Here is a 16,541-nt window from a genome sequence, read left to right as displayed (position 1 = left end):
ATAATATCAAGTTATAAATATGGTCGAACATAAAAAGTCGTATGAAACTCGCCTATAATGGTAATTAAGAAGCTCGTATGAAAATTATGAAACGAGCGCAAGCGAGTTTCATAAATATCCATACTCGCTTCTTAATTACCTTCATTATAGGCTCGTTGCGTAATGTACTATTAATTGATTTCGATAATATAATTAATTAATGCCACTGCTATATGTATAGAATTTAATTAGCTTCCTCCAAGTGAAGGCTGCCTAGAAGACAAAGCTTACCAAAAAATTGTTGTTTTTTTGAGTAAATGGTAGGTACACAATTATAATGAAAAAAAAAACAATGGAGAAGGAAAAGAAAAAGAAATAACACGATTATAAATAATTAAAGACGACTAAACAAAAGATCATTAATTCCAGAAAAAAAAAAACATAAAATTTTCCTAGTACGATGTCTATTTGCTATTAGGCGATCACAGTCGTCTATTTAACACTAGTTGCAAGACCCAACTTAAGTGAGCAGATCGCCATAGGAAAAGATCAATCTATTTACGTGTAGAGATGGTTTCTTAGGATTTTTATAGATCCCTTCACTGCAGACAGAGATATTTCAGTCACAAGAGTTTTTCCTAGACCAAACTGCTTGCAAAAATGCGCGAATCTTTTTGTGATGGTCCCTCTAGCCCCAATCAGTAATCCAATAATAAGTATATTACTACTATTAATACACTAATATATCCACTATTGTTATTACGTCTACTATTATTGCTACGTTTACAACTACTACTGCTTCTACTATTATTACGCCTACATCACTAGTACGTCCAGTAATGGAATATGGTGCTGCATGTTGGGATCCTTACAGATTAGAACATATTAAGACACTGGAAAAGATTAAAAAACGGGCTCTTAAGTGTTGTCGGAAAAATTCACCATTAAAATGGGACACACTCACGGACAGGAGAACGCGAATTCGATTATGCGCACTGTTCAAAACATACAGAAGTGAGCCTGCCTGGAGAGAAATAAAAAATAGCTTGCAGCCGCCAAATTACTCTTCAAGGAACGACCACTCATATAAATTGAGGGAAAGAAGGCAGAGGACGGACACTGGAAAGTTTTCTTTTCTCAATCGTACTATCAGGGACTGGAATGCTTTACCTGCAGACTTACTAAAGGCTTTACCAACAACCAAAAATGTATTTAAAAATAGGCTTAAGGACCTTACTAATAGACGGTAATTATACACAGTATTGATATGTTGTTATTGAAGTGTTGTATCAGTGAAGTGTGTTGTATCAGTGAAGAATTATGTCGTGTCAGTGAAGTGTGTTGTGTAAGTGAAACGTGTTCCTGTCAGGGAAGCTTTATAGTTTATAGTGGCAGTGCATAGTATTTGAACAGTGAAATGTTTTTGAAGTGTTAGTGAAATCAGGATAGAATCAGTGAAATGTGTCGTAGTCCCATTGCAGTGAGTAAGTTGACAGCGAAATGAGTGTAATTTGAAAGGTACTTGTGCAGATATGAACATATCATACTCGTGGGTTATAGTTTGATCTTAGTTTTAAGATACAAATTAGGTTTATTTCAAATGTTATTTTAAGTGATCGTTTCATTTAATTTAGTATATTCCCTGTTGTTGTTATTATTATTATTATTATTATTATTATTATTAGTATTATTATTATTAATTGTATTTTTAATTAATAAGTTTATTATTGTCATTATTGAGTGTAATTAGTTTCTACTGCCACCGGGTATATACCCACTGCAGTGTGAATAAATACATACATACATACGTCTACTACTGCTGTTTCTAAGTCTATTGCTACAAATACTACGTCTACTATTACTACTTTACTGTCTACTACTACGACTACTATTACTACTACTGCTACTTCTAATATAATAATGATAATATTACCATCTACGTGTCGCACATATCATTTTCTCAGTCATAATTACCTTGTCTCGGTATAACGGTTCCCTGGCTGTGTAACCTGATCAACAGTTATTCCATCTGTTACGTGAAGATTCTTCTTCCGCCGTGCACGTTTGAGGACAGCTCAAGTTGTGTTCTCTGCCTCCATTTGTACACAAAGGAGTCACTTCAAGCAATGTCAGAGAATACGTACTCTGTAGTGTAGAGAGAACGTCCGGGCAACGAACCACGACGCAAACATCAAAAGCGATCTATGGCTTACACTTCCATAATCGTGATTCACATTTTCAATGTCAGCGACTCTTAACAACCTGAGGTTGGAGGTGTAGAATGGGCAGTTAAGAAGAATCGAATGGGAATGCAATTGAATTAAATTTCGGGAGGAGGGAACTACGACCCGGCACTGCGTCTTTTCAAGATCTATTGCGCTAACCCTCAAGTTAGGCGTATTGCCAAAACCACACCGGCTGACTACACTAAGGTTCGCTGCGTATCCAGGTTTCGAGCAGGCTTTCCCACTTGTCCTTGGCCAATTCTAGCCGTACTTCTCCAGCCGGCATTTGGGGAATGCTATGGAATGATGACGGAATGAAGAAATGGTGATGGGATGATACTGATGTCAAATTTGAGGAAAACAAAAAATCAGGAGAAAAACTTCAATTTTCACCTTGTCCGTCATAAGTGTCGCTATGGATTTTTCAATGAAAAACAGCCTGAAAGTCTGACCACAACAGAGGGAATCGAATGGAGATAGCCTCCAATTTGCCATTTTATTTTTTTATTTATTTTATTGCTAGTAAGTTTGAAATGAATACAAATTAATAAATGCAATGAAAGATAATCTAGCCCACTCCTGAATGAGTAAGACTCGTGCTCAGGAGGGGATTCCAATACAAACAAAAATAAAATTAAAATTGAGAGTGAATATAGATTAAATAGTGTTTAATATGTTTAAACCCAAACTATAAATATTTTTCAATTCATTTTATGTAAATTTTCAGAAAAGTCTGTATATATATATATATATATATATATATATATATATATATATATATATATATATATATATTGAAAGTTTATTGTTTCAGTCATTGACTTTACTGTTGTGTATGTTTTAGGTGTTAACCTTTACATAATATACAAGACGTATAAACGTTTTCGTTGAACATTGTCAACATCTTCAGATACAAACAATCAATTTTGCAATATCATTACTCTCTACATTCTCTACACATACAATACATGTTTAATGGCATACGGGGATAAACACTGTTAAAATAATATATTATAAACACATTAATATTCTAATATTCAAATATAGATGCCCCTAATGTCAACATTTAAAAGTGTACATATAATGTACAATAGAAATACGTTTGCAAGTCTTCACATGTGGGCTGGATTAATAATAAGATAATATTGTGAGGCTAGGAATAGGGTTAAATATAAAATTGAACTGACTATATATCATGTTGTATTACACATGTGAATATTTGCAATTACAATGTTGTATTACATATTTTAATTCATCTTTCCATATTTTAGTGATGCACATCTTTCCAATATACTGGGTGTTCATTTCAAAGTTTGTCATGACGTCACTGTTGTTGGGTCACCGATTTGAAGCGAGTTTCAGCTTATATGTTAGAGAAGTTGCCTATTATTTAAGGCGCTCTTCAATCTGAACTTGAGAACGTGTACGGTATAACTTGAAAGTCGTAGCAACAGATGGCGGTCTGTACGGTCTGTGTGCTACCATAACCTCTTTCGAACTGTGTTTTGCGCCGGCAAGTCGTACGCAGGGTATTTGTTATCATCGGTTGCGTACGGTAACATTCCACAACACAAATCAAATGCTCCGTGTCCATGTTGACCGTCGAAGTTAATGTCAACAAATACGTAAGTAATCGTCTTAACCCTCTCCCCATATCCCGACAGTACGTATTTCCAAACAGTTCACATTCCTGCCACTACCGGCGTTACCGTACGTATCGGTACGTACTCTTCAGAATGAACGCCGTACCTGCTAGGCAACTTCTCTGCGTCTTAGGTTATACACCTCTGCAGAAATGTAGGAAGATTGAATTCTCTAGGCTCATCGGCTAGCCACATGACGGCATACAGCGAGCCATGACACATTTTGAACTGAACACCCAGTATATCATAGTGTATGTTTCATGGCCTGTCGTAAATTCTTATGCAGATTATTGTGATAATCTTTTTGCCAAAATATTGGGTTTTGGTTATTTATTGTTGAGTTGGTGGTGTGTGTTTGCTTTATTGCTGTTCATTCACACTGAAAATATCCAGCCCACATGTGAAGACTTGCAAACGTATTTCTATTGTACATTATATGTACACTTTTAAATGTTGACATTAGAGGCACCTATATTTGAATATTAGAATATTAATGTGTTTATAATATATTATTTTAATAGTGTTTATCCTCGTATGCCATTAAACATGCATTGTAGGCCTATGTGTAGAGAATGTAGAGAGTAATGATATTACAAAATTGATTGTTCGTATCTGAAGATGTTGACGCTGTTCAACGAAAACGTTTATACGTCTTGTAACTTAAAATGTAAAGGTTAACACCTAAAAACATACACAACAGTAAAGTCAATGACTGAAACAATAAACTTTCAATACCAAACTATAAATCCAATATATATATTTTTATTTTTTTATTAATTTGGAGAGAATTTGTGGAGGAATCTCATGAACATATTTATAGTAATGTCACAAAAGTTAATGATCGTTCACCTCTGCTTCAGCATGTGGCTGTGAGGTCAGAAGCCAGCGATAGAATTCCAACATAAACATGTATTTACCATTAGCACTACATACATTCGGTAGTGGGATAAAATGGCGTGCAATTGTACCTGCATTACTCACGCACCAATAGCAAAATAGCAGCATTGCCAATCTACGTTCTATATATTTGTGGCTATTTAATAATAATAATAATAATAATAATAATAATAATAATAATAATAATAATAATACGTGGCGCTACAGCCCGTGAAGGGCATAGACCGACCAGCCGGCTGCTGGCCTCACGCCCAAATGCCGGAGCAGAGGTGGACGATCATCCAACCTGAATAGAGGTATCGTGTGGTTAGCACGATGATTCCACCAGCCGTTATAGCTGGTATTCGCAACCGGATTTCGCTACCTATCGTAGCTCCCCAAGTGCAACACGATATTGGGTGGGCACCGGTCCCATACACTGGCCGAAATTTCATGAGAAAATTTCTTCCCCCATAGGACTCGAACCAGCGCTAATTCCGTAAAGCGAGTCCTAGGTAGGATGTCTTAGACCACGACGCCACGGCGCGGGATGTGGTCATTTAAAACATTTTCCAAAAGTCACTGTTGAAGCTATGTCAATATAATATTCATTACCATGAATGCAAAACAGATTAGAATGTCAGCTATAACAAAACAACTAAATATGATGATATGGCTGTTTATCGGTACAATTTTATCACTTCTCTAGTATTTGTTTGTTTTTATCACTTCCTTAGCATTTGTTTGTTGTTATCACTTCCCTAGCATACCAACATTTCATACTGCAAATTCTTTACGGCAGGCCTACTATAATTCATGCTTTGGGATCGTCATTTGTTTCCCGCATTGATAGTCAATTGAAAATGGCTTCTCCGTTCAAAAGTTTTGGTGAAACTAACATTAGTGAAATATAATTTTAGTCAGTCAATTAATACCTATTTTACTGTATTAGAGTACTTTATTTCTTCTAATCTTTATATACTTTCTTCTGTTTTTATTTTTATTTTAGTAGGTTATTTTACGACGCTTTATCAACAGCTTAGGTTATTTAGCGTCTGAATGAGATGAAGGTGGTAATGCCGGTGAAATGAGTCCGATGTCCAGCACCGAAAGTTACCCAACATTTGCTCATATTGGGTTGAGGGAAAACCCCGGAAATAACCTCAACCAGGTAACTTGCCCCGACCGGGAATCAAACCCAGGCCACCTGGTTTCGCGGCCAGACGCGCTAACCGTTACTCCACAGGTGTGGACTTCCGTTTTTATCACGTCTCTATCATTTGTTTCTTTGTTTGCCAACATTTCAAACTGCAAATTCTTCACGGTACTATAAAACAAGCTTTGCGATCGTCATAGCCTGCTAAAATGGCGGCTCCATTCAAACGTTTTGGTGAAGCTAACATTAGTGAAATACAATTTAGTAAGAAAATTAATACCTGTTTTATTGTATTAAAGTACTTTATTTCTTCTAATCTTTATATACTTTCTTCTAATCGTGTAATAGTCAATTAAATCCCACTCGAGTTTTGATTTTCTCTAGATAAATCAAAACCTCTAGTAACATTACTAGGCTTCGTATTCCAGCCACCTAAAGACTGAAGTTAAATACACATTGGGTATAGGCTATAGTACGCCGAACACAGGTACTGCAACAGATAAGGATATAAACAAACACGTCGTCGCTGCGTTTCGTGGGGTACAGTCAACTCCCGATATTCTGAAGCTGTACTAGTAAACACATGCTTGAACCGTGACGTTCATTTTCGTCGTGATCTTTGCAGTGAATAATAACCTGCATTCGTAAGTTACCGAACTTGAACATATGCGGATGTCACTTGAAATGATTTTATATTGCAAGAAAATCTTTCAATTTCAGTAAGTAATCTGATATATTCATAATGTCTGATATTTTTTCGTGTTTCATTAGGATATTGCATCTCGCTCGTCACAGAAAACCCACTAATATTCTGTGTAGGTATACTTCTCTAGAAATTCCCTAAAATGTAGATTATTCAATTTATTAATTCAGATGTTGGCACTGAACATCATGGTAGGCTACACAATCCATGCTAAACGTCGAGTTAATATCTTCATAATTTTCAGATTTTGATGGTAATGGTTTTTTAGATTACGTTTAACACACTTTCTGTGCCTTTTGGTATTGCAGTGTCTTTTATTTTACACAATTTATATGTTATGTTGTTTATATTGACTGAAAATATTAGTTCAAATATTCTCAACTATGCCCTGCAATATTACACTCTTGAGCGTCTTACCTAAGGCATTTTACCTCTGCAATGAACCTTCAATCAGCCACAAAGGTGTAGTTCTTAAAATAATACGACTAGTAAGGGCAGTGATCGATAAGACTACTCACTATAATTGCGTCCCGGTTTTGACTTTCTAGAGGAAGAGGACAGAGGATGCGTAACTATTTTGTATACGAACGTACCTGTACCTGCGCTGTGACGTCACATATACTTCGAATCAGGCAACTTCATTCCAGTTTATAGGTAGCTGAAATACAGAGCCTAGGCATTACTGTTGGCAAATTTAAATTTCTTCATCACTAGAAGAAGAATACAATGTAGGCCTATATTTAGGTATTTACCCATGTCAAGAGTTGGGTAAGAATTTGTTACAAAATTTGTAAATTTGTAACATACAATTTGTAAGCTTGTAAACAAATGACAATTGAATTTGTAGCATCATGATCTGGAACCTGTTACTTCCTACTTCACTTACAAATTTACAAGAGTTCTATCTTTGTGCAACGTAAAAGTTTGTAAATATGTAGATTTGTAACTTTTCTCGCCTGTAATTTGTAGGCCTACTTTCGTGAAATAGGGATTAGTTAGCAAATAAGACGACAAAAGATATGCGTCGTAGCTGAAATCTACGGAATGATCAGACATATTTGTTCGACAATCGTATGGGCTATTCCATCTCAAATCGACCGAAATATAGAGAAAATTGACCTTGCAATTTTTAAATACAATAAAACTTTTTCTGTCCGTAGACAATTGTGACATAATGCTTTGTGCAAAGTTTGAGGCATCAGAACTTAATAGTGTTTAAATTAATAATATTTAAATTTATCGTATTTTCATAAAATTAGCAACTTTAAACTGTTGTGGCTCCGAAACCCTTTCACCCAATGATCAAAATCATGGTTTATTTTTATGCTGAGAAGTTAAAGTTTATATTAACATGTAAACAGTTTTTCTTACTTTTTTATGGAAATGGAGAAATTTAGATTTTTCTTCATTAAGACGCCTTTGGCCACGAAAAAATATTTTTAAAATATATGGTTAGATTCCGCATTGAAAGTACAAATAAACACATATTTTTTACTGGTGGTACGTTGATAATAAAGTATTGAAAATATCAAATAAAGAAAAAAGATAGTACGCGCATGAACTAACCAGCTGACTGTAGGTAGTCGAGACAAGCAAGGCCAGGAGACAAACACGTGATGTGTCGTCTAGCAGTCATGGCTGGGCTAGCTTTATCACAGGTTTTCATAAACACAGGAGTAAAATGACGCCCAACGCTCGCTTATCTTCAGCTCTCGGCCAGTGCGTGGGGTACTGCGCCGTTCAAGTCTAGGCGTGTGAAAATAATTTATTTAATACCCTCGAAACTTATTGCCGAGCCACTAAGCAAACAATGCCGAATCCCTCTTAATAATGCAATTTTTTTTCTCAATATTTTTTACATTTTTACAAATGGCCAAAGAGCCTAAAAGCAAGTAAAATCAGAGTATCTGTCTCTCTGTGTACAATAAAAATAAGGATTACTTCTTAACACAACCTACCAAATGTCAGCTTCAAAATAAGCTCCAGTTCAATGTCCTGCAGTAAATGGTTCCAGAGTTCTGAGCGCTGAAAGAGGCTTGTTTTTTATAAAATACGCTAAATTTGTCGCTCAATAACACGAAAACAGTTTGACTTTCGATAGTATATTTTTGAAAACGCACTCTCCTCTGCACCTTGTATAAATAGGGAAAAATTAGAGAATAAAAAACATGCGAGGTTTTTTACTGATCGATTTCATATAGAATAGGCCACATATGTAGGCTAATTTCATATGGCTTTGGCCTGAACGCCAAGGTGTAGCAACCGTTTAATGGGGATTCCTTTTCGTCGAAGTATGACAGTCTCGTGAGTGCTGAGGCCATCAACAAGTCCGAAAGTATCTACATAATTAAGCTAAGCTCTTATCTGTGATCTGAATACATTACGCTCTGAAAACGCCGACTCATGTACAGAATCAAAACCGGATAAGATGTCAAGGAAACGATTTGCCTGTCTCTCCATGCATGCAAAATAAGATAATTTACAAGTCTCTGGAAGACTAGGGAGGTCTCGTCTTCCTTCCGTGTCGTTTGTTGAACTGCTCAGATGCAAAAATAGCTACACTTTCTGATTTACAAATGAGGGGTTCGGGAGTAAAACATGGTAAGTAATGTTTTAGTGTTTTGTAGTTATTTTTATTGGATTATTTTACGACGCTGTATCAACATCTAGGTTATTTAGCGTCTGAATGAAATGAAGGTGATAATGCCGGTGAAATGAGTCCGGGGTCATGCACCGAAAGTTACCCAGCATTTGCTCGTATTGGGTTGAGGGAAAACCCAGGAAAAAACCTCAACCAGGTAACTTTCTCCGACCGGGATTCGAACCCGGGTCACCTGGTTTCGAGGCTAGACGCGCTGACCGTTACTCCACAGGTGTGGACGTTTCGTAGTTAAACATTTAGAAAAATTTAATCACAAATTTACAAGAGTTAGATGTTTCTTTTCATTTTTCATTAAGTTAGTAATTTTAATATTATGAAACATGCTGATGATAGTACTAAACAGAAAACTAATAAATTATTTATAAAAACAATAAGAAACAAACAAAATCGTTGCCATGGTGATGCGAAAACTCCCTTTTTTGTGATGTTAGCCAATGCCAGAATTTTTAGGATTGTGTAGAAAAATAAAAAAATTATGAACAATTACAATTATCTCTTACTTTTGGAAAACCCTATACAATATAAATTCTCTGTTTCTGAAAAGTATGGTTTTAAAGCGAAACAATATCTGGGAAATTTACGTAATTCTAAGAAAGATATTAAATAAAATGGCGGCTCAAAAATATTTATCCTAGATTCCATATTTCGCGCACTAAATCAACTTGTTTAAGTTTCCATTACAATCGTAAACTATACAAAATACATACAGGGTGTTTAAATGTTAAATGTTATGTTTTATTTAACGACGCTCGCAACTGCAGAGGTTATATCAGCGTCGCCGAATGTGCCGGAATTTTGTCCCACAGGAGTTCTTTTACATGCCACTAAATTACTGACATGAGCCTGTTGCATTTAAGCACACTTAAATGCCATCGACCTGGCCCGAGAGCGAACCCGCAACCTTGGGCATAGAAGGCCAGCGCTATACCAACTCGCCAGCCAGGTCGATAGGGTGTTTAAAATAGTCTAATATTTTGAGAGGGAGTAGTAAGCATCACAAGAAAAAAAAAGGTCCAATAGACATGAGTTTTACAAAAAAAAATTTTTTAATTCGTATGTTGGTGACATGTTAATAGGGCCACACATTCTTCCCCGTGGATTAACTGGTTCTCAGTATCGGCATTTCTTAGAAAATTATTGCCCGTCTTGTTAGAGGAAGTGCCATATCATCAAAGATTACAAATGTGGTTTTTTGCATGAACAGAGCACAGCTAATTTTCATAATAGAGTCATACAATATCTATCACGGGTAATTAATCTTCGATGGATTGGCCGGGTAGGTCCTGCACCATGGCCTTCTCGTTCCCCAGATCTTAATCCCTTGGACTTTTGGTTATGGGGATACTTTAGGCCTTATTGAATGCATTAAAACGCTACAGTATCGTGTCTCCAAAGCCTGGCAGTACATCAGGGACCAACCAGGGGTGTTTGAAAGGTTTCATGGTTCCCTAAGACACAGAGCAGAAAGATGTGTTATGATGAATGGAAGTCACATCGAGCATCTGCTATGCACAAGTTAAGTTCTAATATCACGGAAGGAATTAATTTTACTACACATGCTTATTAGACTTTTTTTTACTTGTTTTGTTGAGTTCTACCACCTCTTAAAATATTAGAACCTTTTTAATCATCCTGTATATTACAGAATGGGACAACTGTGCCAATATATTTTGTCGTCACATACTTACGTTTGTTGTCATATGGACTGATGCAATTAACTTTATTCTATTTCAAGGGTACTAATTACTTACTTACTGGCTTTTAAGGAACACGGTGGTTCATTGCCGCCCTCACATAAGCCCGCCATTGGTCCCCATCCTGAGCAAGATTAATCCATTCTCTATCATCATATCCCACCTCCCTCAATTATCCATTTTAATATTATCTTCCCATCTACGTCTCTGCTTCCCTAAAGGTCTTTTTCCCTCCGGCCTCCCAACTAACACTCCATATGCATTTCTGGATTCGCCCATACGTGCTACATGCCCTGCTCATCTCAAACGTCTGGATTTAATGTTCCTAATTACGTCAGGTGAAGAATACAATGCGTGCAGTTCTGTGTTGTGTAACTTTCTCCATTATCCTGTAACTTCATCCCTCTTAGCTCCAAATATTTTCCTAAGCACCTTATTCTCAAACACCCTTAACCTATGTTAGTCTCTCAAAGTGAGAGTCCAAGTTTCACAGCCATACAGAACAACTGGTAATATAACTGTTTTATAAATTCTAACTTTCAGATTTTTTGACAGCAGACAGGATGATAAAAGCTTCTCAACCGAATAATAACAGGCATTTCCCATATTTATTCTGTGCTTAATTTCCTCCCGAGCACCATTTATATTTGTTACTGTCGCTGCAAGATATTTGAACTTCTCCACCTCTTCAAAAGATAAATTTCCAATTTTTATATTTCCATTTCCAGTACTAATTAGGCAGGCCAAAGTGCAGGTAAGAACTTCGCTTAATGATTTATACAGGGTGGAAGTGAAATAGTCTTGCAGATTTCCAGAGCGAATAGCTCATGTTGTAGGCCTATGTATTAAAAAACTATAATATCATATTGGTGGAAAGTCAATAGCTTTTTTTTTTTCTTCAGAAAAAGTTTTTTTTTTTTCAAATGTTTAACAATCTCTTTTTCGGTAACTATTGCGAGTAGGATCGTGATTTTTGTCCATATCGATAGGAAATCTAATATAGAATAATTTATCCCTCTGCCCTATTACAATAGCGTGCACAGTTTTCGTGTAAATTTAATTTTAAAAACCTCTAATTTCAAGCCACTGCACGATGAGAGCAAATGGCAACGCCTTGGTAGAGAGCAGCTCACCTACCAAGACACACCGAGTTCATTGACCTCTTACATCTGTATCACGAGTAGTGTGTGTTAGTGACGATGTTGCCGGTCTGTTGAAATTTCAAACTTAATTTTCTAATTAACTGTGCATTTAATCACAAAACGTAATATAGGTTTTCTATTCTTTACATATCCCCTATCGTCCCTTTCAATCTGCAAGGTTATTTCACCCTCACTCTGTATAATCTATAAGAACGCACATAATCTCATATTTATATTTCAGCGTTGGGCTTCAATCTTACTGGGCTCTGCGTGGAAATGTAAGACTGCAATGAAAATCTGTACCAATGAAATTTCTTTGCTAATAGGAATCTTGAAATCTTAGATTAGTTTGATATATTTATCTAAGAGACACAGTATTTGCAGCAAAACTTGTAACATTTATTCCTTGAAATATAATTTTGTAGGTATTCAATCATCAGGATCAGGAACATTAAAAGCAAGAACGAAAATTATAACAACATTTTGTATATTAACTATTCCAGATTTATACTGTGTACTTGTCTTACAGCACAACTAGAAGCTTACAATTCCACCTTGAATTGTCCGACACTTCCTTTTAGGGTCGCGGAGAAGGACGAAGAAGCTTATTCTTTCTGCTTAACTTTGGTGACTGTTCGAGATTCGAACTGGTGTCTGCATCATATAAAGTATCGTGTGTCGGTTTTTGACGTGTGAATAAATGAGGGCAACAAGGTGGCGCTTTGAAGTCTTTCAAGCTGCACGACAGTTCTGTAGTCTTCTCGGCGTTTTTCTCCGCCTGATCCAGTTTCTCCTCGTCTTCCTCGTGTTCTTCTTGCTCCCAGCGCAGTCTGGCGATAAAAACAAGTACAAAACAGACAAGTTGCGTTAATGCCAACAGGAAACAATATTTTCAACAGAAGTCAGAGAATCGGTGACGTGGAAGTTGTTGAAACTTTATTTTATAATGAATTTATTTTTAAACTATTTCACGTGACAGTTGAAATATCTAGATCAGCGATTCTCAAACTCACTGATTCTCTGAGGCCCAGTTTCACCAAGCTTCGTTAAAATAACGCTAACAGCATGTTAACTAACGTGTTGTTAAAAATTAAACAACCTGTTACTGTAACAGTGTTTCACCAACCATTTGAGGTACTTTGGTTAGGTAATATGATGTTAAGAGTAATGTAAGAGGAATCAAGAATTCAGTGATTGTATGAAAGTTTATTGAATGTGCCTTTAATTGATGTAGTCATTTGTTTTAGGGGAAAATTGTTTTTTTTATGTATATTTAAAAACTAGCCGTACCCGTGCGCTCCGCTGCATCTGTTAGAAATAAATAAAAAGTAATTACATAATTAAAATAGGACGTTTGATACAGGGAACAACTTTTACAACAGCGCAAGATAATCTGCTTCGCTCATTACCCAATTTTTTTTGCATTGCATTTATTGCATATGTATTTTATGTATTTTAACACTATTCAATTGAGCATAGTTAAAATTTGAATTATAAAATAATGGATTCCTAACCTAACATACTATTACTGCATACTAAATCAATACACTCTCGTTGTTCGTTAATTCTCTGAGATTAAAATGAGTGTACATAAATATTATTTTAAGAAATACAGAAAACGAATGTACAAAATAGCCTATCAAATTTTCTGTGCATAAGAAGCTATTTTAATCTTACCTGTCCTCGATTTACTCAGACGTTACTGTAATAACATTATAGCATTATGTCCATCTAGAGAAACTACACTTTCCAATGGTGAAATAATAATTAATTATACAAATCGGTTAATTTAGCTTATGATATTACTTCATACAAACACAGAAACATTCTCTGTAGGCTATGTTTAATAGCTTTCGATTGTTGAGGTCCAAGGCCCCTTATAGACCAAGTCATTTGTTTTTTATTTCGTTATACGGCCTTAGATGGCAGTTATTTTAATTTTAAAACTCATTTATCTCATTAAATATCAGTCCTATCACAATTTTGTAAAGAATAAAACTTATCGGAAATCATTTTTAAAGAAACGTTTGTTATGTAACATTTTTCACAAAAATCAATAATAAGCGAGATATGTCGATTTATTTAATTCAGGCCTCCTTAAACCCCCCTTTTAAATAAAGTATTTTGAATGCCATATAGCCTAAAATCTAAGTTACAACGAACTTAATTTATATTCCAATTTTCATATAAATCGGTTCAGCCATTATCCCGTGAAAAGGTAACAAACATACAGACAGACATACAAACAAAAATTTCAAAAATGCGATTTTCGGTTTGAGGGTGCTTAATTATAATATGTTAGGACGAATTATTTTTGGGAAATCGAAAATTACCAGAAAAATTTCGGCTACAGATTTATTATTAGTATAGATTGTTGTACATTGGTACCGTGCTATCAATTGTGCTTAAATAATTAACATTACAACAATATGAGACTTGTGGAGAGAGTGACTTCCATTAACGTTCATCAAAGCATCAACAAATCAGTGTGTCTTTTCCTCTTGAGGCGACGATCAGGCCGTGCAGGGGGCAGGTTCCGAGGAATCTGGTTGATTAAGTTGTTAGAATGTGTTGACAATGTTGCAAATAAGCGTGTGTAGAAAGAATGAAGTACAGTCTCTATTTTGGCTAGATCCAGATCTGAATGAAGTGTTTCATTTCTGATGAACCATGGTGCTCCAGTGATTATCCTTAGTGCACGATTTTGGAATGTTTGAATACGCTTGATTTGGCTTACAGAAGCCGATCCCCATAATGAACATCCATAGAGCCAAATAGGTTTGAAAAGCCTTTTGTTGGAAAGGGAAAGACAAGAGCTGGAAAGTATTGTTTTCAATCGATGAAGTCTGTATCTTAATCTCTGGAGGGTGTAAGTGAGATGTTTATTCCAGGTCAAGCGACTGTCTAGGATGAGTCCAAGATATCGTACTTCTTCATGTTATGGTACTGGTGAACAGTTGAGTGGAAGTGCTTTTTGTTTTTTGAGGTGTGTGAATGTTACTGTTGATGACTTATTTGTGTTCATGGCTGTTCTCCACTTTTTGTTCCATATTTCAATTTCTCGTAGAAAGTTTTGTAGATTGGTTGTCACTTGTTCACCAGTATCTCCTTTGCTAAGGACAGCAATGTCATCAGCGAACTGAGCTACAGTTAGAGAATCTGATTTAGGTGTTGGTATATCATGAGTGTAAATTAAATAGAGAAAAGGGGCTAGAATGCTCCCTTGAGGTACACCTGCAGAAATATATCTAATCTGAGACTGTACATCTTCATAAATTACTGAATAAGTTCGTCTTCTAAGAAATGATTGAATTAAACGATAATATGTGTCAGGAAGATGGTTTTTTAGTTTGAATAAGAGACCAGTATGCCACACTTTATCGAACGCCTTTTCTGTATCAAGGAAAAGGCCTAAACAGATTTGTTTCTTTTCATAGGTGTCAAGAATTATGTCAATAATCCTGTGTAATTGTTGCGGACAGGAATGCATTTTTCTGAATCCAAAATGAGTATTTGGTAACAATGATTCTAGATGCGTTAATAGTCTAGGTAATAAAAGACGCTCAAACGGAAAATTGTATTTTTTACATTATGGAAGTATTGGGGACTAACATAATTACAGCGGAAATCGAGAAAAAGAAACGTGAAGGAGCAGTAATTTTATCTTATATGAGAAATAGAATTATTTTAGTAGATCTAGTAATTGAACTCAAACGTAGTGATTATCCAGGATCAAATAGAACCAATAGAAAATGAAGATAATTTTGATCCTGAAAATTACAATGGTAAGCGTTAACATTATTTTCATATCTTATATATCTGACATATCTTCACACGTCATTGGTTATAATTATATGTGAACTGTTAAATCAGCGAAATAAAGAAATATAGTTTTGAAAATCTGCAATTATATCTGTGTATTAATACGGAATAATAATCACAGAAATGCTTACGTTAATAAGCAAAAACTTCTCTTTACTGTGGATGCAGTGTTAATATTAAATGCTAAAGCAGTGATTGCAGCTAATTGTTGTCACTGCAAATATATCTCGATATAATAATGGGGCATGTAATATATATTCCCTGGCAGCCATGATTCACGCTGTAACAGGATTTTAAGGATTTAACTGCGGGAGTATGCTATGTTAATTTAACAGTGGGTTTAACATTATGTTAGCAATAACAACAGTTGATGAAACATCTCTTGCGTTAAGTTTACTGTTAAACTGCCTTAACGACATGTTAAATATTTAACAAAGATTGGTGAAACTGGGCCTGAAACAATTTTATTATCTCTAATTTGGAATGTCTTTATTTCAAGTGCTCGAAGAATCGTGTATTTTAAGACTTTCGTGGTGTTCAATGTGGTACGAGATTTTTGGGTACTTGCTCCGTGGCATAGCTGCAGCAATTTAAGAAAAAAATGGGCTACTATTCCGTGGAAGGTATTCCTTAAACAGA

General features: G+C 35.5%; 1 protein-coding gene across 4 annotated transcripts in view; it reads right to left on the bottom strand.

The window, feature by feature from the left end:
• Window positions 1-12,464: 12,464 nt before the first annotated feature.
• Window positions 12,465-16,541, bottom strand: part of LOC138698523 (uncharacterized) — a 598,444-nt gene continuing 594,367 nt past the window's right edge. For all 4 annotated transcript variants that reach the window (XM_069824513.1, XM_069824512.1, XM_069824514.1 and 1 more), the window contains one exon: window positions 12,465-12,910. In XM_069824513.1, coding sequence (XP_069680614.1) covers window positions 12,658-12,910 — 253 coding nt within the window. In that variant the 3' untranslated portion in view covers window positions 12,465-12,657. The remainder of the gene's footprint in view (window positions 12,911-16,541) is intronic.

The sequence above is a fragment of the Periplaneta americana genome, chromosome 4 (assembly GCF_040183065.1).
Source record: "Periplaneta americana isolate PAMFEO1 chromosome 4, P.americana_PAMFEO1_priV1, whole genome shotgun sequence".
Taxonomy (NCBI): domain Eukaryota; kingdom Metazoa; phylum Arthropoda; class Insecta; order Blattodea; family Blattidae; genus Periplaneta; species Periplaneta americana.
This window is presented reverse-complemented; position numbering and strand designations above follow the sequence as displayed.